The 25,656-nt window shown below is 52.8% G+C and overlaps 2 protein-coding genes across 2 annotated transcripts in view; both read left to right on the plus strand.

Annotated features, from left to right (window-relative positions):
• The window catches only part of Frs3 (fibroblast growth factor receptor substrate 3), a 14,944-nt gene extending 9,692 nt beyond the window's left edge, over window positions 1–5,252 (plus strand). The window contains exons 7-8 of the mRNA XM_013019101.1: window positions 4,387–4,438; window positions 5,185–5,252. Coding sequence (XP_012874555.1) covers window positions 4,387–4,438; window positions 5,185–5,252 — 120 coding nt within the window. The remainder of the gene's footprint in view (window positions 1–4,386; window positions 4,439–5,184) is intronic.
• A 10,887-nt stretch (window positions 5,253–16,139) lies between these two features.
• Window positions 16,140–25,334, plus strand: Pgc (progastricsin (pepsinogen C)). The gene is made up of 9 exons (XM_013019141.1): window positions 16,140–16,198; window positions 19,193–19,352; window positions 19,645–19,762; window positions 20,848–20,966; window positions 21,380–21,579; window positions 22,591–22,713; window positions 23,085–23,232; window positions 24,482–24,580; window positions 25,182–25,334. The coding sequence occupies exons 1-9, from the start codon at window positions 16,140–16,142 to the stop codon at window positions 25,332–25,334; spliced, it is 1,179 nt and encodes a 392-aa protein (XP_012874595.1).
• Window positions 25,335–25,656: the final 322 nt, after the last annotated feature.

Consider the following 25,656-nt stretch of genomic DNA (forward strand, 5'->3'; position numbering starts at 1 on the left):
CCAGATGCTTCCCTATGCTGCTGGAATCCCCAAAGATGTCGGCCACCCAGTGCCCGGCCCCGGGCTGGGCGAGGAGGGGCCGGGGAGGCCCCCCCCCCAGGAAACTGTGAAGGCCTCTGGGTGCAGTGCGCACCCTTCCCCGACGCCCCTCTGTCTTGTCTGTTGGCTGTCCGTGTGTTTTTGTTTTGTTGAGGGTTGGGTTGTTGTTGTTGTTTTTGGTTGGAATTTTGAAACATTTTGTACCTGTTGATTTTATTTATCAGTTTATTTTTCTATTTATTGTTTTAAATGTAATTTAACATATTTATTATTAATATACTTATTTTTAAATTCTGGCGCAGCGTGTGTTACCTTCTTGTGGGTCTCAGGAGGGCAGGCATAAACCTAATAGAGGTAGGCACTGCATTTTGGGAAGCCAGTGGTTGTGTGTGTGTGTGTGTGTGTGTGTGTGTGTGTGTGTGTTCACATGCACCAGTCCTGGGGCTTGAACTCGGGACCTGGGCACTATCCCTGAGCTTTTTTGCTCAAAGCTAGTGCTTTATCACTTGAGCCACAGCTCTACCTCTGGTTTTTTGCTGGCTAATTGGAGATAAGAATCCCATTGATTTTCCTGCCCTGGCTGGCTTCTGTGATCCTCAGATCTCAGCCTCCTCCTTAGTTAGGATTATAGGCCTGAACCACGGGTGCCTGGCAGTTGATCATTTCTTTATCATCTCTGAGAACTTGTGGCGCAGAACTTAAGAATTCTCAGGGATGGGCTGGGAAGGTGGCTCAATGGTAGAGCACTTGCCTTGCATGCCTGAGGCCTGGGGTTCGATTCTTGAGCACCACATTAGCAAAAAGAAAAAAGCCGGAAGTGGCGCTGTAGCTCAAGTGGTAGAGCGCTAGCCTTGAGCTGAAGAGCTGAGGGACAGCGCCCAGGCCCAGAGTTCAGGCCCCACGACCGGAACCAAAAGAAAAGAATTCTCAGGGATGGATGCTGAAAGTGAAATGACAAGGCCAGGGAGCTAGCTCAAGTGGTAGAGCGCCAGCCTAGCAAGCCTGAGTTTACAATCCCAGTACTGAAGAAAAAAAGGGGGGAAAAAGGAGGAGAGGAGAGAGAAAGGGAGAGGAGAAGGAATTGACTGGATGGTTGGAGTCCTGGAGACAAGACTGTGGGGTTGGCAGTGGACCAGGGGACGCGGGGAGCCTTCCCCTCTCTGGAACCCTTCGGGGCAGGCCCTGGGGGCATTGCTCTGTTTGAATACCTTGGCCCAAAGGGGGACAGTGAGTTCTCAGCGGCTGCAGCAGGGCAGAGTCCAGGCCGAAGCTTTAAACCAGACACTACTGAAAGACCAAAGTAGCAGAAGGAAACAGTGTAATGTGTAACCAGGCTGGGCCTCCTCACACGGGGTCTTCCTCACAGATCCGCCCTGCCCGCGCGCGCAGCAGCCTCTGCCCCCTCTCAAGCCACCAGGGGCGCCCACCTCGCCTAAGGTCTGACCTGGGGGCTCCCTCTTATGGCAGGAGCCCTCTTTCTGTCTCAGGCAAGTCCCTGGGTGATTAAAGAACTGTGCTTCCAGCCAGGCATTAATGGCTGGCACTGTAATCCTAGCTACCAAGAAGGCTAAGACCTGAGGACCACAGTTCAAAGCCAGTGCAGGCAGGAAAGTCTGTGGGACACTTTTTTTGTTGTTGGTGGTGATCATGGGGCCTGAACGCTGGGCCTGGGCGCTGTCCCTCAGCTCTTCAGCTCAAGGCTAGTGCTCTACCACTTGAGCCACAGCTCCACTTCCAGTTTCTGAGTGGTTTATTGGAGATAAGAGTCTCATGGCTTTTCCTGCCCGGGGCTGGCTTTGAACCTCAATCCTCAGATCTCAGCCTCCTGAGTAGCTAGGATTACAGGCATGAGCCACTGGTGCCTGGCTTGTGAGACTCTCATCTCCACATAACCACCTGAAAACCAGAAGTGGCACTGTGGCTCAAAGTGGTAGAGTGCTCTCCTTGTGCACGAAGAGCTCAAGGACAGCACTCAGACTCTTGAGTTCAAGCCCCATTACTAACAAAAAAAAAGCTGCAAATGGAGCTGTGGCTCAAGTGGTTAAAGCACCAGCCTTGAAGCAACAAAAGGGACAGCACCCAGGCTCTGAGTTCAGGCCCTGCTGTCAGCACACACTCACATACATACACACACACCACACACACGCGCACCCCCACACGCACCCCACACACCACACACATACACCACACATACCACACACGCACGCACACCCCCACACACCCCACATACCACACACACACACACCACACACACACCACACACACACACACCACACACACACACCACACACACACACCACACACACAGAGCCTAGCTGTAAACCAGGTGTGGTGGCAGATACCTGGAACCTGGCACACAGGAGGCTAAGGCAAGGTCACCATTTGGAGGCCAGTCTGAGATACATACAAGTTCGAGACCAGCCTATGCTATATAACAGGCCCCTAGCTAAATAAACCAGAATCAGACAGGACCCATTGTGGCCCCGGTCTTCAGGCTCATGGCTGTTCTTGGTGAACCGCTCTGGGAGGAGAGTTATCCTCATTCTCTAGGCCACAGATGCCCTGAGGAGACACACACACACACACACACACACACACACACACACACACACACACAGCGATCATTGCTTCAGTGGCATGTGGAGGGGCAGGTAGGCCCCAGGAATTGCTTCCCTGCCATTCCCGATGCAGGAATTTTCCTCTAGCAAAGGAGGGCAGCGGCAGCGTGGGAGAGGACAGCTTTCCTGGCAGGAAGGGGGGGCGGGGGAGGGGCGAGCCCGGCCAGCCGACCTCTGGGTGTGGTGTGCCGATGGGATCAGCCAACTAAACACCATCACCTGCATCAGCTGGGCTTGTGGAGGGCTCCCTTCTCTGCTTTAGAAGTGGGGGCCCTACCCAGCCCCCCGGGCTTCCCTCCGGAAAGGACTGGGCTCTGGCATCCTGTCCACCAGTGACAATTCAGGTCGGACCGGGAGGGGCCCTCCCGAGCCCACCCCTGGGTAATGACAGCTCTTCACGGGGGATAAACAGCCAGCGGCTTCCTTTATGGGGCCTGCGCCATTTATCTGTCAGCCTCGCTGCTATCTCCCAGAGCAGGGGAGGAAGCAGGCCAGGAGGAGAGCCACGGCCTCCCTGGGGCCAGGGGTTAATTAGTGGCCCGGGCAGAGGCGGGATGCCAGTCGGGAGTCTCCTCCCCACCCCTGCCCCCAGCCTGCCCTCAAGTCTTCTGGATTCCAAGCCTGGGCTCTGAGTGATGGGCAGACAGGGTGGCCCTGCGCTCGCCCCGGCCCGCCCAGCACCCACTGCTCCCAGAGCTCTGTTCCTCCATCTCGCCATCCTCAGAACTGGCTGGGTCCGTGAGAGGGGACGGGGCCTCCTCCGCCCTGCTTTCCGCCCTCCATGCCTCAGCCTCCAGAGAGGCTGTTCTCAAGGGCTGAGGGCCGAGGTTCAGAACCCCTTCAAGGAGAGCCTTCAGCCCAGGACCTTCTAGACAACTCCCAGTGGGGCGGGTGTGGTGGCATGGATCTATAATTCCAGGCACTCAGGAAGGGGAGATTCAGAGGACTGATTTTTGAGGCCCAAAATTTGATGTGTTCAGAGATTCCATCTCAGAAACTCGGCATGGCAGCTGGGAAAGTGGCTTAGTAGTCGAGTCCTTGCCTGGCAAGTATAAAGCCCTGAGTTCAAAATCCCAGTCCTCATTCTTCTGAGCACACTGGCTCAGAAGCCCTCATTCCCTTTTACTGGGTACTAACTCAGTTCCTGACCAGGGAAGCAGCGTCTGCTGACGTGGAGACTTAGTGTCCCCATTTGGCTATTGGCTGTGCACAGATTCCTCCTCTGTCTCGGGCCTGACGCAGCCACACAGCCCCAGGCTTCAGTGAGTCTCGGCCTTTATCCCTTCCACTCACACGGGGCATCCAGCACTCTTGGTGCTCACCCCTTTCGAGTACAGGTCCTAGGCCTGGTGTGCACTGCCGGACGATCAGCCCGGCGCCTCCTCAATTCCCTTCGCTGGCCCTGCTGGCTCTTGGGAGCTTTACACCTAACCTGGACCCCCCAGGTCTTTTCCACACCATTACCCGAGCGCACCTGGCCTCAGCCTCTAGTGTAGGGGTCGCGTTTGCTCAAATCTGACCTTGTCTGAGTCCTGATGCCATTCGTTTCCTTTCGCTCCTCTGGCTCTGTGGAACTTGGGGGGGGGAGCTTTCGCTGTGGAGGTGGTGGATCAACAGGGGGTCCCAGGAGGAGGGCAAGGAAAGGGGGAAAGGGTCCTCCCTGGGGGAGGCTGGCAAGGGCCTCCGCCTGGTGTCCAGCGACCCCTCCCAGCGCCTGTCCTGATCATAGGTGGACTCTTCCGCCTCAGGAGGTGCCCTCTGGGCCCAGTTTGTGGGTGGAGGTAAGTTGTCTTTCTGTTCTTCCTAAGCGATGGCCGGAGGAACAAGGCCCCTCCCCGCTGCCGCTTCCACCTGTCCCCCTTCAAGCCTGGCTTGGATCCCCTCTGGGGGGGGGGAGATGGTTCCAGAAGGAGTGGGGTGGTGGAGAAGATGGGCCTGTGTTGTGTGGGTGTAAGGTGATTAGATCTTGCCTGCGTGTGCCAATGGCTGCTGTGGAGGGAGGGCAGGGAAGGGGGGGAAGAGCGGAGGGGGGGGAGGTACCAGGTGTTCTTGGAGGGAGCTTGTCTCTCTTTACCCAGGACCATATCAGGGCCTTGATACACGGGCGAAGGGCCACCACGTTCACACACAAGGATGGTGGCCTTGATTTCCCCAAGTAAACATTAGACGCGGGACGTCCCAGATACAGAAATCTGGGCTGTGTGGCCCCCACTCCTCAAGCTTTATTAAGCTCATGGGAGGAAAGAGACGCACAGAAAACAGGAGTTTCGGATTGGGGAGGGCCTCTTGGCCATATGACCGCTGGGTAACTTCAGGCAGATCGCTTAACCGCTCTGAACCTGTTCCTCCACCTGGGAAAGCGAAAGATACGTAATCAGACTAATCAGACTGTTGGGACGGGTTCCAGAAGAAAAATGTTCACAAAGGGCCCTGTGGGCATTTGTTACATGCAGAGATGGGGGGGTCCCCTTTGGGGGTGTGGGTGGAAGGGTGGGCTGAGGGCATGAGCGTCCTCCATGGGAGCCAGATGTGGGTCCAGAGGAAGATTTGGGCCGAGCCCAGATGTGGACATTCACGCTGGGCAACCCGCAGTGACAGGGACAGATAAGGCTCCGCCCTCGGAGTTACGTCCAACCAGGAGTAGGAAGATAAAGTAGCACACATTCCTCTGACAAGTTCAGGAAAGAGAAAACCTTGAAGAAAATATGTAGAGGGTCCTGGGGTTCAGTGGGAGGAGGGATGGGGCTTGCCCGAGAAAACGTCTCTAGGGAGGTGACCCTAAAGCAGAGATTTGAAGACAAGGGCCCAGCAATAGCTGAGCCATGGGAGTTCTAAGCAATGCCTGCAGCTAGTGCAAAGGCCCTGTGGCAGAAGGTGCTCCAGCCTGGGGTTTCTTGAAAAGCCAAGGAAGTTAAAGGCTGTTTGTTGCCCCAGGCACCCTATGGGAGCCTCCCTGGACACTGGAAGCGCCTGGGCCGACTCTGCCCTGCAGGTTACAGGTACCCAGACCTCTCCCCAACCCAAGCCTGGCTGGTGAAGACCCAGAGCCCAGGACTGTAACTGCACACACCCGAGGCTTCGTTGCCTGCGGCAGGCCTGAGCTTGCGGGAGCTCATTATCGGTGTTTGGTTAGGGACTTGGAGAACAGGCTGGAATCCGGCTCCCTACTCAGCCCCTGGTGATTAGATTCTCTGGTTCTTTGATTAGCCGACAAGATATAAGACCCTCCCTCCCCTCCTAGCTGCCCAATCCCCACACTCAGCCCTGCCCTCCCCTGCCCCCACCCACCCAGTGAACAACCCCTCCCTATGCCTCCCTCCGCCCCAGCCACCTCTGCAGAGTCTCTAGGGAACGTAGGTTCCTAAACCCTCTGGTCAGGCCTTAGAGCCTTAAGGGGGGCAGATGAGTCAAGACTGGGAAGGTAGCTCGGGGTGGTGGCACCGGCTAATCCCAGCCCTTGGGAGGCAGAGATTGGAGGATGAAGAATCAGAGGTCGGCCTGGTCTACCAGTGAGACCCCATCTCAACAAATCAAAATAGAACAGCGCCAGGGGGTGGCCGGGAGGCCGCGGCCAGTCTTGTGCACACATGTCTGTTTGTTGAGCATGAGTGTGTGTGTCTGGGTGAGCGAGGAGCCCTCTCAGCTTTGCATGGAATCCTGCTATCTTGCTGTGCTCTGGTGGCTCCCGCCTGAAATCTAGCTACTCAGGAGGCTGAGATCTGAGGATCATGGGTTCAAAGCCAGCCCCGGCAGGAAAAGTCCCTGAGACTCTTATCTCCAATGAACCACCAGAAACCTTTCCTGATCCGTAGGAGCCCTGCAGTCTCGTCCCTGCCAGGCCTTCCCTGTGCCCCAGCCGCCCTGCTCCACGCCTCTGGGCATTCGTCTGAGCTGCCAGCTCCCGCCTCTGCAGCCCCCATGTATCCACCCTGACCCCGGGCAGCTCAGCGGACTCCTCAGGTCCCCAGGCCCCACCCCCACCCCCACCTGCTTATCTCTACCTCCATATCTAGAAAGCCCACTGCAGGGCATTTTCATTTGTGTGTGCTTATAATGGGATTTGAACTCAGGGCCTTACAGTCCTGCTTGCTTTTCTTTCAAAGCTGGTGCTCTCTACTTCTACTTCTGGCTTTTTTTTGGTTATTTTTTTGGTCCGGTCGTGGGGCCTGAACTCTGGGCCTGGGCGCTGACCCTCGGCTCTTCAGCTCAAGGCTAGCGCTCTACCACTTGAGCTACAGCGCCACTTCTAGCTTTTTTCTTTTTGCTTATGTGGTGCTGAGGAATCACACCCAGGGCCTCATGCATGCAAGGCAAGCAATCTACCACTGAGCCACCTTCCGAGCCCAGGCTTTTTTTTTTTTTTAATTGTGAAAATACCATACAGAGAGGTTACAATTACATGGGCAAGGTAATGAGTACATTTCTTATCAAGTATTGTTGCCTCCTCCTTTGTTTCCCCTTCCCATCCCTCCCCATCTCCACCCCCACACCATCTCCCCCTCCCCCTTTCCCCACTCCTCACCCCCAAGCCAAAGTAGTAAAGTTCGTTTTTCGACATAATATCTTGAATATCTCATTGTTGCAATGGGTCCACCTATATCCCTATTTAAACAATTTGTTTTTTCCCTTCCCCTCCACAAATCATAAAAACAAATACGAGCCGGACGCCGGTGGCTCACACCTGTAATCTTAGCTACTCAGGAGGCTGAGATCTGAGGATCGTGGTTCAAAGCCAGCCCGGGCAGGAAAGTCTGTGAGACTCTTATCTCCAATAAACCACCAGAAAACCGGAAGTGGCGCTGTAGCTCACGTGGTAGAGCACTCACCTTGAGATGAAGAGCTGAGGGACAGCGCCCAAGCCCAGAGTTCAAGCCCCACAACCGACAAAAAAACAAAAACATCAAATACAGTGAAAACTGGGGTTAAACTGTTTAATCACGTGATCACCACGTGGACACCACCGTTTAGTCACGTGATCCTCACGTGGACACGACAGTTTGATCGTGTGGACACCACCACTGTTTAATCACATGGACACCACGTGGACACCACTGTTTAGTCACGTGATCCCCACGTGGACACCACCATTTAATCACGTGGACACCACATGGACACCACTGTTTAATCATGTGGACACCACATGGACACCACTGTTTAACCACGTGATCACCACGTGGACACCATCATTTGATCACGTCACTTGGTCCCCACGTGGACACCATCGTTTGGTCACGTGGACACCACGTGGACACCACTGTTTAGTCACTTGGTCCCCACGTGGACACCATCATTTGGTCATGTGGACAGCATGTGGACACCACCATTTAGTTACGTGGTTCCCCACGTGGACACCATCATTTGATCACATGGACACCACCATTAAATCATGTGATCCCCACATGGGCACCATCATTTGATCACATGGACACCACGTCGACACCACTGTTTAATCACATTGTGTCCACATGGACATCACTGTTTAATCAGGTGATCCCTTCGTGGACTCTACCATTTGACCATGTTGCAATCATGTGATCAAACTGCCCTGTCCACATGCCTAAAACACCCTGTCCACATGGTGATCACGTGATCAAAATGCCCTGTCCACGTGCCTGAAACGCCTTGTCCATGTAGGGATCATATGATCCAAATGTCCTGTCCACGTGGCGATCACATGATCAAAGTGCCCTGTCCATGTGCCTAAAAAGCCTGTCCATGTTCTGATCACATGATCAAAATGCCCTGTCCACGTGCCTAAAACACCCTGTCCATGTGGTGATCATGTGATCAAACGTCCTGCCCATGTGCCAAAAACACCCTGTCCACAGGGCAATCATGTGATCAAAGTGCCTTGTCCATGTGCCTAAAATGTCCTGTCCACATGGCGATCACGTGATCAAAGTGCCCTGTCCACGTGCCTAAAACACATCCTTCACCCAGGGCAGACATCACTAATCGAGCATGATGCTCTTTCCCACAGTCTTCAGATAGGGCCATAGCATCCTTCCTACCACATAATCAAATTAAGATCTGTGTGTGTGTGTGTGTGTGTGTGCATGCCCACGCATGCGCAGGCACTGATGGTTTGAACTTGTGGTCCAGTGCTCTCATTTGGCTTTTCTTTCTTTCTTTTTTTAAGTGGGCTCAAAGATTCTCATTTGGCTATTTTTGCTCGTGACAGCTGCTCTGCCAGTTGAGCCACACCTCTATTCTAGCATTTTTGCTGGTGATTTGGAGATAGATTCTCACTGGATGGGCTTCAAACCATGATCCTCAGATGTCAACCACCTGAGTAGCAAGGCATGAACCATTAGTGCCCAGTTTTTAAACAATTCTGGAGATGGAATTTCATTTAAAATTCTATATTCATATCACTTTATTTCTAAAAATCAAGGCGGAGTTGGGGGTGTTGCTTAACAGTAGAGTGCTTGCCTAATGGGTGTGCAGCCCTGAGTTTGATCACCAGGGCTGAGAGAAAAACCGAGAAGTTTAAAGAATTGAGGCAACCTTTATTTATACCATTCTTTTTCTTTCTTTCTTTTTTTATTTTTTTTTTGTCGGTCATGGGGCTTGAACTCTGGACCTGGGCGCTGTCCCTCAGCTCTTCAGCTCAAGGCTAGTGCTCTACCACTAGAGCCACAGCGCCACTTCCAGCTTTTTTTGTTTATGTGGTGCTGAGGAATCGAACCCAAGGCCTCATGCATGCAAGGCAAGCACTCTACCACTGAGCCACCTTCCCAGCCCTGTTTACACCTTTCTAAATTATCTTCTGGCCCTTATTACACACACTTAAGATTTCAGCATAGCTACAATCAGTGTGTGAACACCACTCTGTTCTTCTCTTATCAGGCAGGCTTATGCACACACACACACACACACACACACACACACACACACACACGTACATTTCTATGCATAAAGATAGGCCTAATGTTTATCACCTGTGCTGGCCACATAGCTCTGTCATGGCGGTGGCTAGGAGGACCCCGTGGGCCTATTCATCTGGGTGCTTTCCAGTTTCCCACTGCTATCAAGAGTACTTAGGCTTGGGGCTGGGGGTGAGGCTTAGTGGTAGAGTGCTTGCCTAGCATGCATGAAGCCCTGGGTTCAATTTCTCAGCACCATATAAACAGAAAAGGCTGGAAGTGGGCTGGGAAGGTGGCTCAGTGGTACAGTGCTTGCCTTGCATGCATGAGACCTTGGGTTCCATTCCTCAGCTCCATATAAGCAGACCAAGCTGGGAGTGACACTGTGGCTCAATGGTAGAGTGCTAGCTTTGAGCTGAAGAGTTGAGGGACAGCACCCAGGCCCAGAGTTCAGGCCCCATGACTGACCCCCCCCCCCACCAAAAAAGGCCAGAAGTGAGGCTATGGCTCAAGTAGTAGATTGCTAGCCTTGAGCAAAAGAAAGAAGCTTAGGGACAGTGCCCAGGCCCTGAGTTCCAGCCCCACAACAAAACAAAAACAAACAACAGCAACAACAACAAAAACACCAGGTGCTGGTGGCTCAGATTTCAGCCTCTTGAGTAGCTAGGATTATAGGTATGAGCCACAGCACTCAGCTAAAATGGATTGATATTTCCTCTGGTCTATGAGTTACCCTACCCTTGCTCATAGATGATTCTTGCTTTCTAGCTTTGATGGAAAAGTAGATGAACAGAACAACCAGCTACGAAAAGGAAGGAGAGAATATACCACCTATACTGGGTGTCTAAGACTCTCATCTCCATTGGCCACCAGAAAACCAGACATGGTACTATGGCTTATGAGGTAGAGTGTTAGCCTTGAGTGAAAAAGCTCAGGGCCAGCACCCAGGGCCTGAGTTCAAGCCCCACAACAACAAAACAAACAAAAAACACCAGGTGCTGGTGGCTCACGCCTGTAATCCTAGCTACTCAGGAGGCTGAAGTCTGAGGATCACAGTTCAAAGCCAGCCGGGGCAGCAAAGTCTGTGAGACTCTTATCTCCAATAAACTACCAGAAAACTGGAAATGGCGCTGTGGCTCAAGTGGTAGAGCACTCGCCTTGAGATGAAGAGCTAAGGGACAGTGCCCAGGCCCAGAGTTCAAACCCCACAACCAACCAAAAAAAAGAAAAGAAAGAAAGAAAGAAGAAAGAAGAAATACTCCTATAACCCTTTCTTTTTATTATTCCTGTTCTCCCCATGTGTGTGCTCCCTCTCTTTGTCTGTCTCTCTCTCTGTCTCTGCCTCTCTGTCTTTCTGTCTCTGTCTCTCTCTCTGAAATAGCATCTCTCTGTATGGTACAATGCTGGCCTCAAATGATCTTAGATCTTCTTGCCTCTGCCTCCCAGGGGCTGGGATTATAGGCAGGTACCACCATGCTGTTGAATCTAGCTTTCTCTGTGTTAACTGATTGAAAACAGCTGAGTTTACTTCCACAGAAAGACAGAGACCAAAATTCCTAGGGAAGACCACTGCTTGGACCCGCGTGGGTCAGGCGCCGCACCTGACCTGGTCCTCTGGGACCAGCAGGTAGCAGGAGCTCTGTTCGCAGTGGGAAAGGAGGACTCCGAAGCACTCAGGGCTGTTTGCAGGGACAATGTCAGAGATGTCCACACCGACTGAGCTGTGACTGGCCTCGCAGCTACCTTCCTGCACACCTCTGCACACACGGAGGCATATGTATGTGACGTGTAATGAACCTGACTTTAGGAGATCCATCTAGACTGTGATTGCACGTTTGCCCCGATAATCTACATGTCCTTTCTGAGCCCCAGCGCGCTGGTCTCTGAATTGGGGTAATAACCTCTGCCCTGAGGTGTTGCTGATTCCATAAGGACACCATCGGGACAGCTATGACAATCTTGGCTCAGCTGGTCTGACTCTCTTTACATTGGGTAGAGGCCGAGGCCGAGGCCGGGGTGAGAAGGCAAGACCTCTGTGGACCGCAGTGCTCTTGCTCTGCGTTTGGTGACCTGGATGGAAAGGTGGCCAGCTGGGCCGCTCCGGGCTTCTTCCTCTATGCGTTTACGTGTTCAGACCTCAGAGATAGAGTTCTATATTTTAAAAAAATCACATCTATAAAAGAAGGGCTGAGCCGGGCACTGGTGGCTCACGCCTCTAATCCTAGCTACTCAGGAGGCTGAGATCTGAGGATCGCGGTTCAAAGCCAGCCTGGGCAGGAGAGACTGTGAGACTCCTATCTCCAATAAACCACCAGAAAACTGGAAGTGGTGCTGTGGCTCAAGTGGTAGAGCACTAGTCTTGAGCTGAAGAGCTGAAGGACAGCGCCCAGGCCCAGAGTTCAAGCCCCACGGCCGACCAAAAAAAAATAAATAAATAAAAATAAATAAATAAAAGAAGGGCTGAAGCCAGGCACTGGTGGCTCACACCTGTAATCCTAGCTTAGAAGCTGAGATTGGATTGTGGTTCAAAGCCAGCTTGGATGGGAAAGTCTGTGAGACTCTTCAATTAACCCCCCAAAAGCCAGAAGTGGAGCAATGGCTCAAGTGATAGAGCTCTAGCCTACAGCAAACTTGCTCAGGGACATTGCCTAAGCTCAGAGTTCAAGCCCCAAGACCAACAGAAAAAAGAAAAACAAAGATGGAGTCCAAGCAAGCAAGGCCACCTTGAACAGGAAGACCAGGAGAGGGCAATTACAGGGAGAAGGCCTGAGGGAGAAGGGTGCAGGGGTGGGGTGGGGTGGGGCAAGGAAATCTTGGTGCCTTTGCCATTAAATAGCTGTCTTGGAAGCGCTCTTAGCCACGCAGGGCCATGCTGAGGAGGTGCGCCTCCGTCAGCGACCCGACTCTCCAGCGGCAGTGGGCAGATGTCCCCTTGCCATATCAACCTTCCAGCCCTGCTTCTGAGCTGTCAACAGAAATCAGGGCCAAAGAGGGCGAGGGGCAGCTGCCTGCCTGTGGGCAGCTTTCTCCCCCTGCAGAGTCTGTGCCATGCTGGAGGGCAGAGCCTGCCTTTGCTGTGAGCCCACGACATAGCAGAACAAGACAGAGACACCTTTTTTTTTTTTTTTTTTTTGTCGGGTGTGGGGCTTGAACTTTGGGCCTGGGTGCTGTCCCTGAGCTCTTCAGCTCAAGGTGAGTGCTCTACTGCTTGAGCCACAGCGCTATTTCCAGTTTTCTGATGGTTAATTGGAGATAAGAGTCTCATGGACTTCTTGCCATGATCCTCAGATCTCAGCCTCCTGAGTAAGTAGGATAACAGGCGTGAGCCACTGGCACCCGGCCAGAGTGGCCTTTACTGGGGACAGAACATATGACCAGCCCTGCAGATGACCCAAGAAGAAGAGAGGGTAATAGAGCCGGAGACGGGTCTGCAGGGACTGAAGCAGGTGTGACCCTCAGAGTGGGGAGCAGGCTGGGGCTCAGGGTCCACAGTGTGGAGGAAGGCGGAGGAGAGCAAGGCTGGCCAGGATGGAGGGAAGTCCCACTTCAGAGCTGCCTACGGGATCTAGCTTTGTCGCTCTGTCCAACTTTGCCACTTCTTCCTGGGTCACAGGGGATCCTGTGTGCCCAGCTCCCTCCATGCCCTGTTCCCCCTGCCCCCTCCCCCACATGGCCTTTCACAGGGGCTCACACCTCTCATCCTAGCTACCCAGGACGCAGAGCTGAGGATGCTGCAGTTCACTGTCAGCCCAGCAGGAAAGTCCATGAGACTTTAATGTCCAATTCACCAACACAAGGCAGAACGTGGAGGTGTGGTTCAAGTGGTAGAGCACCTTGAGCCAGATAGCTAAAGGATAGCTCCTGGATCCTCCATGAGTTCAAGCCCCAGTACCAGCACACACACACACACACACACACACAGACACACACACACACACACAAAGTGGGCCACAAAACAACCTGGGAGGTGCTGATCAGTTCATCTTTTTTAGTAGATTGGAATGTAATTCAAATCTTGGGGTTCCCTAGCCCTGGGGAATCTGTACTTTCACCCCAGATTCTGACAAGTCTGCGCTAGCTGTGAGACAATGTGACAGGGACTTCCCTGTGTCTGGCCCCAAACAGATTTCTGGTCTCTCCTCTTTCTCCCTCATCACAGGGTGGAGGGTAGGGAGGGCGGGGGAGGGGGCTGGGCACCCCAGCTCTGGCTGGGCAGTGGGCGATGATGGCTGGAGTGGAAAATCCCCCCTGGCCGGATGCTATCGGTGCTTGGCAGAGTTGGGCTGGCCTCCTGCCTTGGCCCAAGGGTCTGATAAATCTGTTTGGGGCCCGGAGTGTGAATACGAGGCAGCAGAGAGGGCGAGAGGGCGCTGGCAGGGAACTTTTTCCATTCACACCCCCCCCCCCCCCCCCCAGGCAGAGAGCTTTCTCAGACCTGGTTGGCCATCCAGCCCCAGGCCACTTCAGGCCATGGGAAGCTGGTAGCTGGGGAAAGGGACAGGGTAGAGGTGAGGCTACAGATGGGGACCGGGAGCCCGCATAGCTCAGCCTGGTGGGCGGAGAGGAAAAAGGCAGACAGAGCTTAGGGGATGGTGATGCCACAGTCAGAGGTGTTTTAGAACTAAAGACGGGGGGCAGGTGTGTCCCCCTTCTTGTACCCTGCTCCAGGGCTGTGTTCGGCTTTGCGCAAGAGGCACAGCCAGAGCCAGAGTGGCTTATTTGGAGTCCTGGACACATACTGAGTTAGGGTCAAGATTTCTCCATGTGCCTTGTTTTTCCTGGAAAGCCTCTGAGAGGGAGAACTCCACTTAGCCACCAGCTTCCCAGTCCCACCCCAGCACCGAACTCAAAGCCTTGACTTTTTCACTTAAGACTGGTTTTACCTCTTGAGCCACAGTTCCACTTCTGGCTTTTTTGCTGGTTAACTGAAGATAAAAATCTCACCATTTTGTCTGCTTGGGCGGGCTTTAAACTTGAGCTTTAGCTCTCAGCCTCCTGGAGTGCTAGGAATATAGGCATGAGCCATCAGCATCTAGCTATCACCACCAACGGCGCTCACATCATCATTGCTCATCCAACACCCTGGTGCTAGGCGCCTGTGGCTCCCGCCTATAATCCTAGCTCCCCAGGATGCTGAGATCTGAGGATCTCTGTTTATAGACAGCCCAGACAGGAAAGTCTTTGAGACCCTTATCTCAATTAACCACCGAAAGAGCCAGAAATAGAGCTGTGACTCAAGTGGTAGAGCACTAGCCCTGAACAAAAAAAGGTGACTCAGTGCTCAAACCCTGAGTTCAAACCCAAAGACCAGCACAAAAATAAAATTAGTAAGAAAAGATGAGCTACAAAAAAAAAAAAAGAAAAAAACCGGGCACCGGTGACTCACGCCTGTCATCCTACTATTTAGGAGGTTGAGATCTGAGGATCTCGGTTCAAAGCCAGCCTGGGCAGGAAACTCCATGAGACTCTTATCTCCAATAAACCACTAGAAAACCGGAAGTGGCGCTGTGGCTCAAGCAGTAGAGTGCTCACCTTGAGCTGAAGAGCGTAGGGACAGCGCCCAAGCCCAGAGTTCAAGCTCCATGACCGACCAAAAAAAAAAAAAGAAAGAAAGAAAGGAAGAAAGAAAAAACAAACAAACAAAAAAGATTCTTCACCTGGGCACCAGTGGCTCAGGCCTGTAATCCTAGCCACTCAGGAAGCTGAGATCTGAGGATCTCAATTCAAAGCCAGCTTGGACAGGAAAATCTATGAGACACATCTCCAATTAAGCACCAGAAAGGCTGGAAGTGGAGCTGTGGCTCAAGTAGTTGTGCTAGACCTGAGCAAAAAAGCTTAGGGACAGTTTCAAGGAGCTGAGCTCAAGCCCTAGTATTGACAAAATGAACAAACAAAACCCACCTTGATTATAACCACCAATCTAGTTTCGGGTCCCCCAAATACCCCAAACTCCACCTCCCAAGGGCTTTGATTGAACCTCTAAAAGCACATCACCTACAGACCAGAGGTCCTCAAGGAATTTGTGCCTCTTGAGGGGATATTTTTGGTTTTTCCAACTGGGGGCCACTAGGGGCATCTAGTGGGTAGCAGCTATGGATTCTGTGAAACACCCCACAGTACCCAGGACAAACACTTATTTATTCTCAATGTCATTAACACTCAGCTTGAGAAATCTTGTCTATAGATCCCATGCCCCTCACTCTGGCTCTACCTTCTTTTTGTTTTTTCTTTCCTTCCTGGCTCTCACCCCAAAATACCTACATCATGCCTGAGGTTCTTGGCCCAAACAGAGGTAATCTCTGCTACTCCATCTTAATGCAAGTTTGTTCTCTCTTATCACTGGTACCTCCTGGCCTCTGTTGCTTAAATTGAAAAGTCAATAAGATGAAAAGTCCGTGGTGGCCATGCTCCAGAGGGAAAAACATACAGGAACCATTGATACATGGCGCCCAAGGGACACGCTGGTTTGGGGGTCATGCTTGTTCAGGGCAGGGACGCAGGGGCCGGCCTTGATCCTGGGGCTATAAAAGGAGATGGAGGACTCAGGGCTTCACTCCACTGTGCCGGTGAACTCCGAGTAGTTTCTCCTCTGTGGGCAGCTAAGGAACTTGGCATCATGAAGTGGATGGTGGTGGTTTTGCTCTGCCTCCCCCTGCTGGAGGCCACTCTGGTCAGGTGAGTCTGGTGCCCGGCTGGTGGCACCACTGGGTGTCCCAGGTTGGAGCCTGGAGCCCTGCGAGGCCCAGCTGGGGCCCAGGGCTGCTCTGTCACTAGGGAGGAGTTTCTGGGAGAGGAAAGGAAGGCTTCCTCTGCGGGTGTTCTGCAGGACTCTCCAGGGGGGTGGGGTGGGGGAAAAGAACTGATGCTGCCTTTCAGTGTAGCACAGTCCCTTCCCCTCCTGGGATAAAGATGGAGTGGGGCTGGGAAGGTGGCTCAGTGGTAGAGCGCTTGCCTTGCATGCATGAGGCCCTGGGTTCGATTCCTCAGCACCACATCAACAGAAAAAAAAAGCCGGAAGTGGCGCGGTGGCTCAAGTGGTAGAGCGCTAGCCTTGAGCTGAAGCGCTGAGGGACAGTGCCCAGGCCCAGAGTTCAGGCTCCATAACGAACAAAATAAAGAAAAGAAAAGAAAAGAAAAAAAAGAAAAAGATGGAGTTGAAACAGGGAGAGTTAGGGTGACTATGGCCACTGCAGCCCTGGGGGGCCAATGTGGCTTTCCTATAGAAAGGAACAATCTTGCCAGGTACTAGGGGCTCCTCTTATAATCCCAAGCTACTCAGAAGGCTGGAAGCTGAGGACTGTGGTTCAAAGTTAGCCTGGGCAGGAAAGTCTATGAGACTCATCTCCAATTAGCTAGCAAAAAATCTAGAAGTGTGGCTCAAATGCCAGCCAAAGGAAAGTAATCCTTTCTAAAAATTCCCTAAAGACAGCTCCCCACACAAGGTACTGGCAGATGCCAAAACTGTGTTCGCAGAAGCAGCAGTGACTGTCTAGTCTCTCTGTACCGTGAGTTGCCAGGAGCAATCTCATGGTGGTACACGTGGCATTGGCTCACAGGACAGGAGGATGGAGCCAGCCAGCCACACTTCCAGACATTGCATTGTGAGAGTAGTCAGCCATTTGCACATGCAATTTTGCATCCATAAATTCAACTAACTGTGAATTCAACTCATTCAGAAAGAAGCTGTGTATATACTGCCTCTGTATAGATGTTTTTCTTGTCATTAGACAAAATACAGTTTAATTGAAGGATTAGATACCACACATAATCTGGAGATGATTTGAAGTACATGGGTGTGTGCACATATGTTACAGACCATGCTCAGCTGTGGGGTGGAGTATTCACAGACATTGGTACCCATGGGGCTCCTTCAAACAAAGCCCCAGGGTATGATGGGAATATCTTAGGGGAAGAGCTAGCTTCCGTCGAAAACGTTTTCTGCCATGCAGACTTGATAGACGGGTGTGAAGCAAATCTCATGCTCCATAGCTCATGTGAAGGTGTTTGGCAGAGAATTTCTGGAGAATATAAGGTCCCAACAAATGGAAATTAAGACAGGGAGAGAGGTAAGAGAAGCCGAAATTTTGAATCCTGGGACAAGGCATGGGTGGACCCTATGGAGAACCCTGGACAATGGCTGCCAGCAGGTCTGGGAGGAAGATAGCCAAGAGATGATATAGGGAGCCATGATTCCTACCTTCCCACTCCCTGTGGGCCTGGCGACCTGAGAAGCGTGGTGGTGGCCTCTGGTCCATATGGCTAACAGGATGGCAGATGGCGACCCCCTTCACTGTCCCATGCACTGTAGTACCAGCTGATGCCCGAGGGAGACTCTCTTTGGGGTGAACCCTGCTTTCTCTGAAATCTTTTTTTTTTTTTTTGGTCAGTCGTGGGGCTTGAACCCTGGGCCTGGGCGCTGTCCCTCAGCTCTTCAGCTCAAGGAGAGCACTCTACCACTTGAGCTACAGCGCCACTTCCGGTTTTCTGGTGGTTTATTGGAGATAGGAGTCTCACAGTCTTTCCTGCCCGGGCTGGCTTTGAACCGCGATCCTCAGATCTCAGCCTCCTGAGTAGCTAGGATTACAGGCGTGAGCCACCAGCGCCCGGCTTCTGAAATCTTTTCTATTTATTTTTATTTTTTTATTTTTTGCCAGTCCCAGGCTTGAACTCTAGGTCTGAAGGCTGTCCCTCAGCTCTTCAGCTCAAGGCTAGCCTTTTCCACTTGAGCCACAGCGCCACTTCTGGCTTTTTCTGCTTATGTGGTGCTGAGGAATCGAACCCAGGGCCTCAGGCATGCAAGGCAAGCACTCTACCACTGAGCCAACTTCCCAGCCCTTCTGAAATCTTTTTAACAATGCACTGATGCCTATAAAGGGAGGTGCCTGAAGTCTCTCTCATTTCCTGGGAAGGAATTTTGGAGATATTTGAAAATGGAGGGCCAGCAGCATGAATACCTGCAAGATGGGGTGACAGCACATGTCAGAGAAGTTAACTGTTCCTTTCCTTTCCCTTCCTTTCTTCTTCCTTTCCTTCCTTCCTTCCTCCTTTCCATCCTTTCCTTCCTTCCTTCCTTCCTTCCTTCCTTCCTTCCTTCCTTCCTTCGTGTGTGTGTGTGTGTGTGTGTGTGTGCCAGTACTGGGCCTTGAACTCAGGGCCTTGCACCCTTTCTCAGCATTTTTCCTTACAGCTTGCACTCTACCAGTTGAACCACACCTCCAGTCTAACTTTTTTGCTAGTTAATTGGAAATAGAGTCTTGCAGATTTTTCTGCCCCAGCTGGCTTCAAACTTTGTTTGGGTTTTTTTTTTAACTGTATTTTTTTTGTCTTTTCTTTTTTGGTACTGGGGATCGAACCCAGGACGTTGCACTTGCTAGGCAAGCGCTTTGCCACTGAGCTACATCCCAGCCCTGGCTTCAAACTTTGATCTTCAGATCTTAGCCTCCTGAGTAGCTGGGATTATAAGTGTGTGAATGACAGGTGCCTGGTTAATTTTTTTTTTTTAACTTCGAGGCAAGCATTGGGATAAGGTTTAAGAGCATGCAGAAAGGGGAAGAAAAATGGAGAGAGGGAGGGAGACACACACAAAGAGAGACAGAGAGAGGCACACAGAGACAGAGATAGGGAGACACAGGGAGATGACATGAGCCGGACACCCGCATCCCTCTGCAGAATCCCACTGAAGAGACGTAAGACAATCCGAGAGACCCTGAAGGACAAGGGCTTACTGGAAGACTTCCTGAAGACTCACAAGTACAACCCCGCTCAGAAGTACCGCCTCAACAGCTTCGATGACTTCAGCGTGCTCTATGAGCCGGTGGCCTACATGAACGTGAGTCCTGACACTCGCAGGTCGTCCCTGATCCTGCTTCCAAAGCCCTCCTGTGCCCAGGCCTTCTCCCAGTCCTGCCAGCAGGCTGTGGGGCCCATTGCCTACTGACCAGTGGCCAGTTGGAGCCCACTGAGAACTTTGTGCTTGTCTAGACAGAAGGGCTATGGAAGGAAGGATGACTTGGGGTGCATCTGATGGTGCAGGCTAGAGAGCAGGGGCTGCCCCTTTTGCCACTCTGCCCAGAAGCTCCTAGCTCCTTCTGGTGCTAAGAGCCTGCCCTGTGACCTTCCAGGCTGCTTACTTTGGCGAGATCAGCATCGGGACTCCACCCCAGAACTTCCTGGTCCTTTTCGACACCGGCTCCTCCAACCTGTGGGTGCCCTCTATCTACTGCAAGAGCGAGGCCTGCAGTGAGTATGGGGTTGGGCAAGGAGGGCTGGTGGGCAGAGCAGGGCGCTGGTGTCCCCCCAGAGATGCTGGGCACCATCACTCCACGAGAGAATTAAGCACGGGCATGGTCACATGGAATGCCCAAGCCGGAGGAAAGAAGACAGACCTAGAGCTGAGCGGTCCCCCTCGACGTGTGCCAGCCTAGCTTGCCCATCTCCATCTTATTCCTCCCTACCCCATTCTAATCAACTCATTCCTTTTCCTGTGGATAATTTCCACTCCTTTCCATCCTACTCAATTCTGTGACGTTCTATTCCATTCTACTACTTAGGAAGTTCTCACTGAGAGTCTCCAAGAGGTAGGAAAGAGTTACACTGACATGTCCTCTCCCCCCACCCTAACCGTAGTGGTTTGGAAAGACAGTGCTCATTGTCTGAATATCTGAAGGTTGTCCGGCTCCCTGCCAAAGCCTTGGGATTCGGGGTCCTGACATCTCAGTCCAAGGGGGTCCCTCCTTGGCCACACGCAATGCTACCTCAAGACCCTGGGATGATCAGCTTCTTGATGGGGCAGAGGCAGAGGGTGAGAGGAAGCCTGGTGTGTGTGTGTGTGTGTGTGTGTGTGTGTGTGTGTGTGCCAGTCCTGGGGCTTGAACTCAGTGCCTAGGCACTGTCCTTGAGTTTTTATGCTCAAGACTAGCGCTCTACCACTGAGCCATAGATCCATTTCCAACTTTTTTTTTTTTTTTTTTTTTGGCGGTTAACTGGAAATGAGAGTCTCACCCTTTCTTACCTGGGCTGGCTTTGAACCTTGATCCTCAGATCTCAGCCTCCTGAGTAGCTAGGAGTACAGGTGTGCCTTAGAGGCCCATTTCATCCTCATTGAGTAGTCACTGACTAGCCTGTGGGCCAGGGCTCCCCTGGGACACGGAGAAGGAGTCCAGGTCACCCAGCTCTGCCATCCTTCTGTGACTGATGAGACAGCTGACATCTCAGGTGGGGGCACAGGCTTAAGGAAAGACGGAGGCAGGAAACCCTGCAGGCCTAAGCGCCAGATAGACCCGGCCTACACATGGCAGCCTGACTTCTCTCCACCTCCTCTGCAGCCACTCACCCCCGCTTCAACCCCGGCCAGTCTTCCACCTACACCACCAACGGACAGACCTTCTCCCTGCAGTACGGCACCGGCAGCCTCACTGGCTTCTTTGGCTATGACACCCTGACTGTGAGCATCTCTTCCCACCCCAGGATGGGGGGGGGGGCGTGGAGAGGGGCAGAGAGGGGCTGAGAGGCAGCCCCTGAAGTGTGAGGAATACTGGACAGGAAGTCAGCACACTAGAGTTTCCTCCACGCATGGCTCGGATACTTGCTGAGGGCCATTCCATTGCTGGGGACTGGGGATACCATAATGAACCAATCTGATCTGGCCCTTTCCCTTTAGGAGTTCAAGAGCTTGGGAGAAGAGAGAGAGGATTGGGTAGGGATGCTATGATTGACAGTTAGGGGAGACCAATTGGAGGGCAGCCTAGAAAGCCCTTGCAAGACCTGTGGAAAGGGGGAGGAGTCTAAGTGAGAAGGTTCTCTTTGGACCAAAGCCTGGGGAGACTTGTCACCTCCTCTTTCTTGTCCTCCCTCCAGCTCCAGAGCATCCAGGTGCCCAACCAGGAGTTCGGCCTGAGCGAGAACGAGCCAGGTTACACTTTTGTCTATGCGAAGTTCGATGGCATCATGGGCCTTGCCTACCCTGGGCTGGCTGCCGGAGGGGCCACCACTGCCTTGCAGGGCATGCTGCAGGAAGGCGCCCTTTCCAACGCCCTCTTCAGCGTCTACCTGGGCAGGTGAGCAACTTCCCTGCCGCTCCCCACCTTTTATCCCAGGGCCCTGTCCCTCCATCCCCACCCCCCCCGGAATTTGAAAGCTCAGTGCTTTCAGGATTGGAGGAGGCTAGCAGGCTTGTGGCTCCAGATCCTTCTGGATCCGAGGCTCCACCCCCAGCATGGTGTCTGCCCCCAGTCTACCCTGCATTCTCTTTGCATTCTTTTGCTTCCAGCGGCTCAGATTCTCCAAACTTCTTGGGGTGACTCCTGCCCTTAACAGCAGTGAGCTCATGGCTCTGACTGCCATTTTCTCCTGTGTACCTCTTTTGTATTATAATCTATTGCTTCATCTGCTTTGATCTATTGTTCTAAGCGGTCCTGGAGTCTTCCCGTCTAGGCTCACTCTTGACTCCTACTGGTGTAGGCCTTCCAGAAAGCACATGCCGGCACCGCAGGCTGCTAGAAGGCGGCCCTTGTTAGCCACCTTCCAGGGATGGCTCCCACCTACCGGCCACAGCTTTACCCCTTCATCCCGACACTCAGCGTCGTCCTCTGTGGCTGATGGCCTTGGCTTTGCCCTGTGCCTCTGTGTACACTCATTCTTCATGTGACCCCTGGAAACGTCTCCCAGCCCAGCACCCCAGCTCCCTGCAGGGAAGGCTTCTGGAACAGACATGGGAAGTCTTTCCCTCTCCTGTAGCAGAAACATGACAAGTTGGGTTGGAGTGGGGCTCCTGGTGACGTGTTCTACCAGAGGCACGAGGAGAGCACCGTGTGGCATGGAGCGGGACCCACAGACTAGCAGCTCCCCCAGAGGCTGGCTCTATGGGGGAGCCGGAGGAACTGGGACATTGTGGGAGGCCTAGACAGGGGGTCCCAGTGTGAGGGGGACACAGCCTGTCCCTGGGGAGCCCCAATGTGAGGGGACACAGGCCCCTGCTCAGGCTTCACAGTTGAAGCCAGGGAGGAGCGTTTCCCTCTGCGAGGGCTGGGCCGCCTCTCCGTGGCTCAGCCTTCCCTCTGTCTCCACAGCAAGGAGGGTTCTGAGGACGGAGGAGTGATCGTCTTCGGGGGTGTGGACGAGAGCTTGTACACCGGAGAGATCTTCTGGGCCCCTGTCACCCGGGAGCTCTACTGGCAGATCGCCCTTGAGGAGTGAGTCCATGTGGGGACCCTGGGGGCGTGCCCCCGCCTGGAGTGGGCACCCCAGGCCACACACATACTGACACTGCTGCGGCGCGTCTCAGTCCTTACAAACCAATCCTCAGTGGCCCTGGCTTGATGAATTTTTACAGCCTTCCTCCGAACTTTCTAGAAATGGATTCCATGGCTACTTGGAGGGCTGGGAGGGGGGGGCTGGCTGGGATGGTCTGAGGGGCACTCACTGGGTCGAGCTCTGCAGGGGCTGCACCTTGCCCAGGATAAGAACCTGTCTGCGCTGTGGCTGTTTCTCAGGGGCAGGGAAGTGCACCCGGCGGTGCTGAACTTGTAGGGCTGAGGCTGCCATTTTGTCCCCCTGCGTTCAGGTTCTTTGTTGGTGACCAGGCCTCCGGCTGGTGCTCTCAGGGCTGTCAAGGCATCGTGGACACAGGCACCTCTCTGCTCGCCGTCCCTAAGAATTACCTGAGCACCCTTTTGGAGGTCATAGGAGCTCAGGAGAGCGCATATGGACAGGTGGGTATGGCAAGAGCTCCCACACCCCCAGGCTAGCCCAGAGGCATTTGTGAATTACTCCAAATATCTAAATTCTTGGTCCCCAGGGCTCTAGTGACCCAAGGCATTGGTGGAAGAGGCCAGCAGGAGCCCGGGGCCCTGGCTGGAGGGAGGGGCCCGGAGGTAGAGAGTGCTAGGCAGGAATTTCTTCTGAGCTACAATTGCTCAGGGAAATGGACTAAAACCTTCTGGGCCTTTTGGCTTAGAGTGAAATAACTAGGAAGTGAAGCAAAGGGGGCTGGGAAAGTGGCTCAGTGGTAGAGCGCTTGCCTTGCATGCCTGAGACCCTGGGTTCGATTCCTCAGCAGCACATAAGCAAAAAGAAAAAAGCCGGAAGTGGCGCTGTGGCTCAAGTGGTAGAGTGCTAGCCTTGAGCTGAAGAGCTGAGGGACAGTGCCCAGGCCCAGAGTTCAGGCCCCACGACTGGATCCCCCCCCCCAAAAAAAACCCAGCTGCTGTCTGTCTGAGCCCAGTGAAATGTTGGCCTAATGAACCCCTTCCTGCTAACTTTGGGGGGGGACCCAATGGTGCTACTTTTTCTATACATTTATGTGTTTTAAAATATAGTTGCAGGCCAGCACTGTGGCTCATATCTGTAAAATCCTAGCTACTCAGGAGGCTGAGATCTGAGAATCGCGGTTCAAAGCCAGCCTGGGCAGGAAAGACCGTGAGACTCCTATCTCCAATAAACCACCAGAAAACCGAAAGTGGTGCTGTAGCTCAAGTGGTAGAGCGCTCGCCTTGAGCTGAAGAGCTGAGGGACAGCGCCCAGGCCCAGAGTTCAAGCCCCACGACCGACCAAAAAAAAAAAAAGAAAAGAAAAGTCTATGAGACTTCTGATGGCAAAAAGCCAGAAGTGGAGCTGTGGCTCAAGGGCTAGAGCACCAGTTGAGCGAGGGATGTTGTTCAAGAAGTAGAGCACTTACCTAGCATAAGGCAGGGCCCTGGGTTCAATCCCCAACATGCACGTACACTCACACACATAAAGGTACTTGCAGTGAGGGCAGTAATTCAAGCTGGGGTGGGGAATATTTTTAGGTCTCCCCCAAATCCATACTGTCTATTAGGTACTATGAGTCCACTGTAGAATGCTATTGAAATTTGCATAGGATTTCCCTTGAAGCTCAGTCCTCCTGTACAGAAGCAGGTGAAGGGTTTAGGCCTGTGGCCTGAGGTGGCAGGCTTAGGAGGGCTCTGTTCCTCTCTGCAGTATTATGTGAACTGTAACAACGTGGAGAGCCTGCCCACCCTCAAGTTCGTCATCAACGGTGTGGAGTTTCCTCTGCAACCTTCCGCCTACATCCTTGAAGTAAGTCCTGGCCCTGGTAGGTGGAGTCTCCAGGATTGGAGCATTAGAGATGCGTGCATCACCAGGAAGGCTCCACCTCCTTGCCTTGTGCTATGCCCCAGTTAATCACAGCACTGACTTATGTGCCCCAGAGCATCATCCATGATCCGTGATTATTGTCATTATTAGAGGAGACAGGAACTGGGCTCTTATTGAATGCTGATGAGGGCTAGGCAATGTGCTTCATTGTCACAGTATCTGAGGAGGGAGACCCTCATTTGTATCCTACGAGTGAAAACTTAGAGCATCAGAGAGGTTGAATAATGGACCTAAGGCCACTTGGCTATGGAGGAGAAAGCAAAAGTTAGCATCCAAGTTGGTCTGGTTCCAAGGTGAAACAAACAGACTGCAAATCAGGAGCTGGAGGGGAGCATGTAAGAAGAGAAATGCCCTGCCACGGGCAGAGGACCGCTGGAGCCCGGATTATCAATTGGAGAAATTTTCCCATCATCCCCTGCTCTGGTGGGCCAACTGGCCAATGAGTGTAATTGTTGATCCAGGGGTCAGGGCTGAGTGGTGTCCAACTCATGTGAGCAAAGAAATTCCTTTGTTTGTTGAGCAGGAAGATGGTTTCTGCATGGTGGGAATCGAGTCCATTGACATCACCTTAGAGAGTGGCCAGCCCTTCTGGATCCTTGGAGATGTCTTCCTCAGGTCCTACTATTCTATCTTCGATGTGGCCAACAACAGAGTGGGCTTTGCCACTGCCATCTAGACTTCCTGCCTGGACCCCTGGGAACCCTTCTTCCTCATAGTTCCCACCACCATCCCAGGAAATATTCTCTCTGTCCTCCTTCTCTGGATCCAGGACTTTCTCTAATAATAAATAGATCTTCACATTAGCCAGCTTGTTGTGTATTCCTTTTGTTTTGGTTTGAAGGTGTTGGGGGTGGGGGCTATAAGGTGTTCTGGTCTCTGGGAAGGGGAGAATAACCACTTGAGTGGTCCCAAGGTGTCCTGGTGGGTCACTGAGATTCTAAGAGAATTAGTGCCTGAGGCTGGGTTCGGGGTTTGACCCCTGAACCTCAGGCTGGGGC

Source organism: Dipodomys ordii, unplaced genomic scaffold, assembly GCF_000151885.1.
Source record: "Dipodomys ordii isolate 6190 unplaced genomic scaffold, Dord_2.0 Scaffold44, whole genome shotgun sequence".
Classification (NCBI taxonomy): Eukaryota; Metazoa; Chordata; class Mammalia; order Rodentia; family Heteromyidae; genus Dipodomys; species Dipodomys ordii.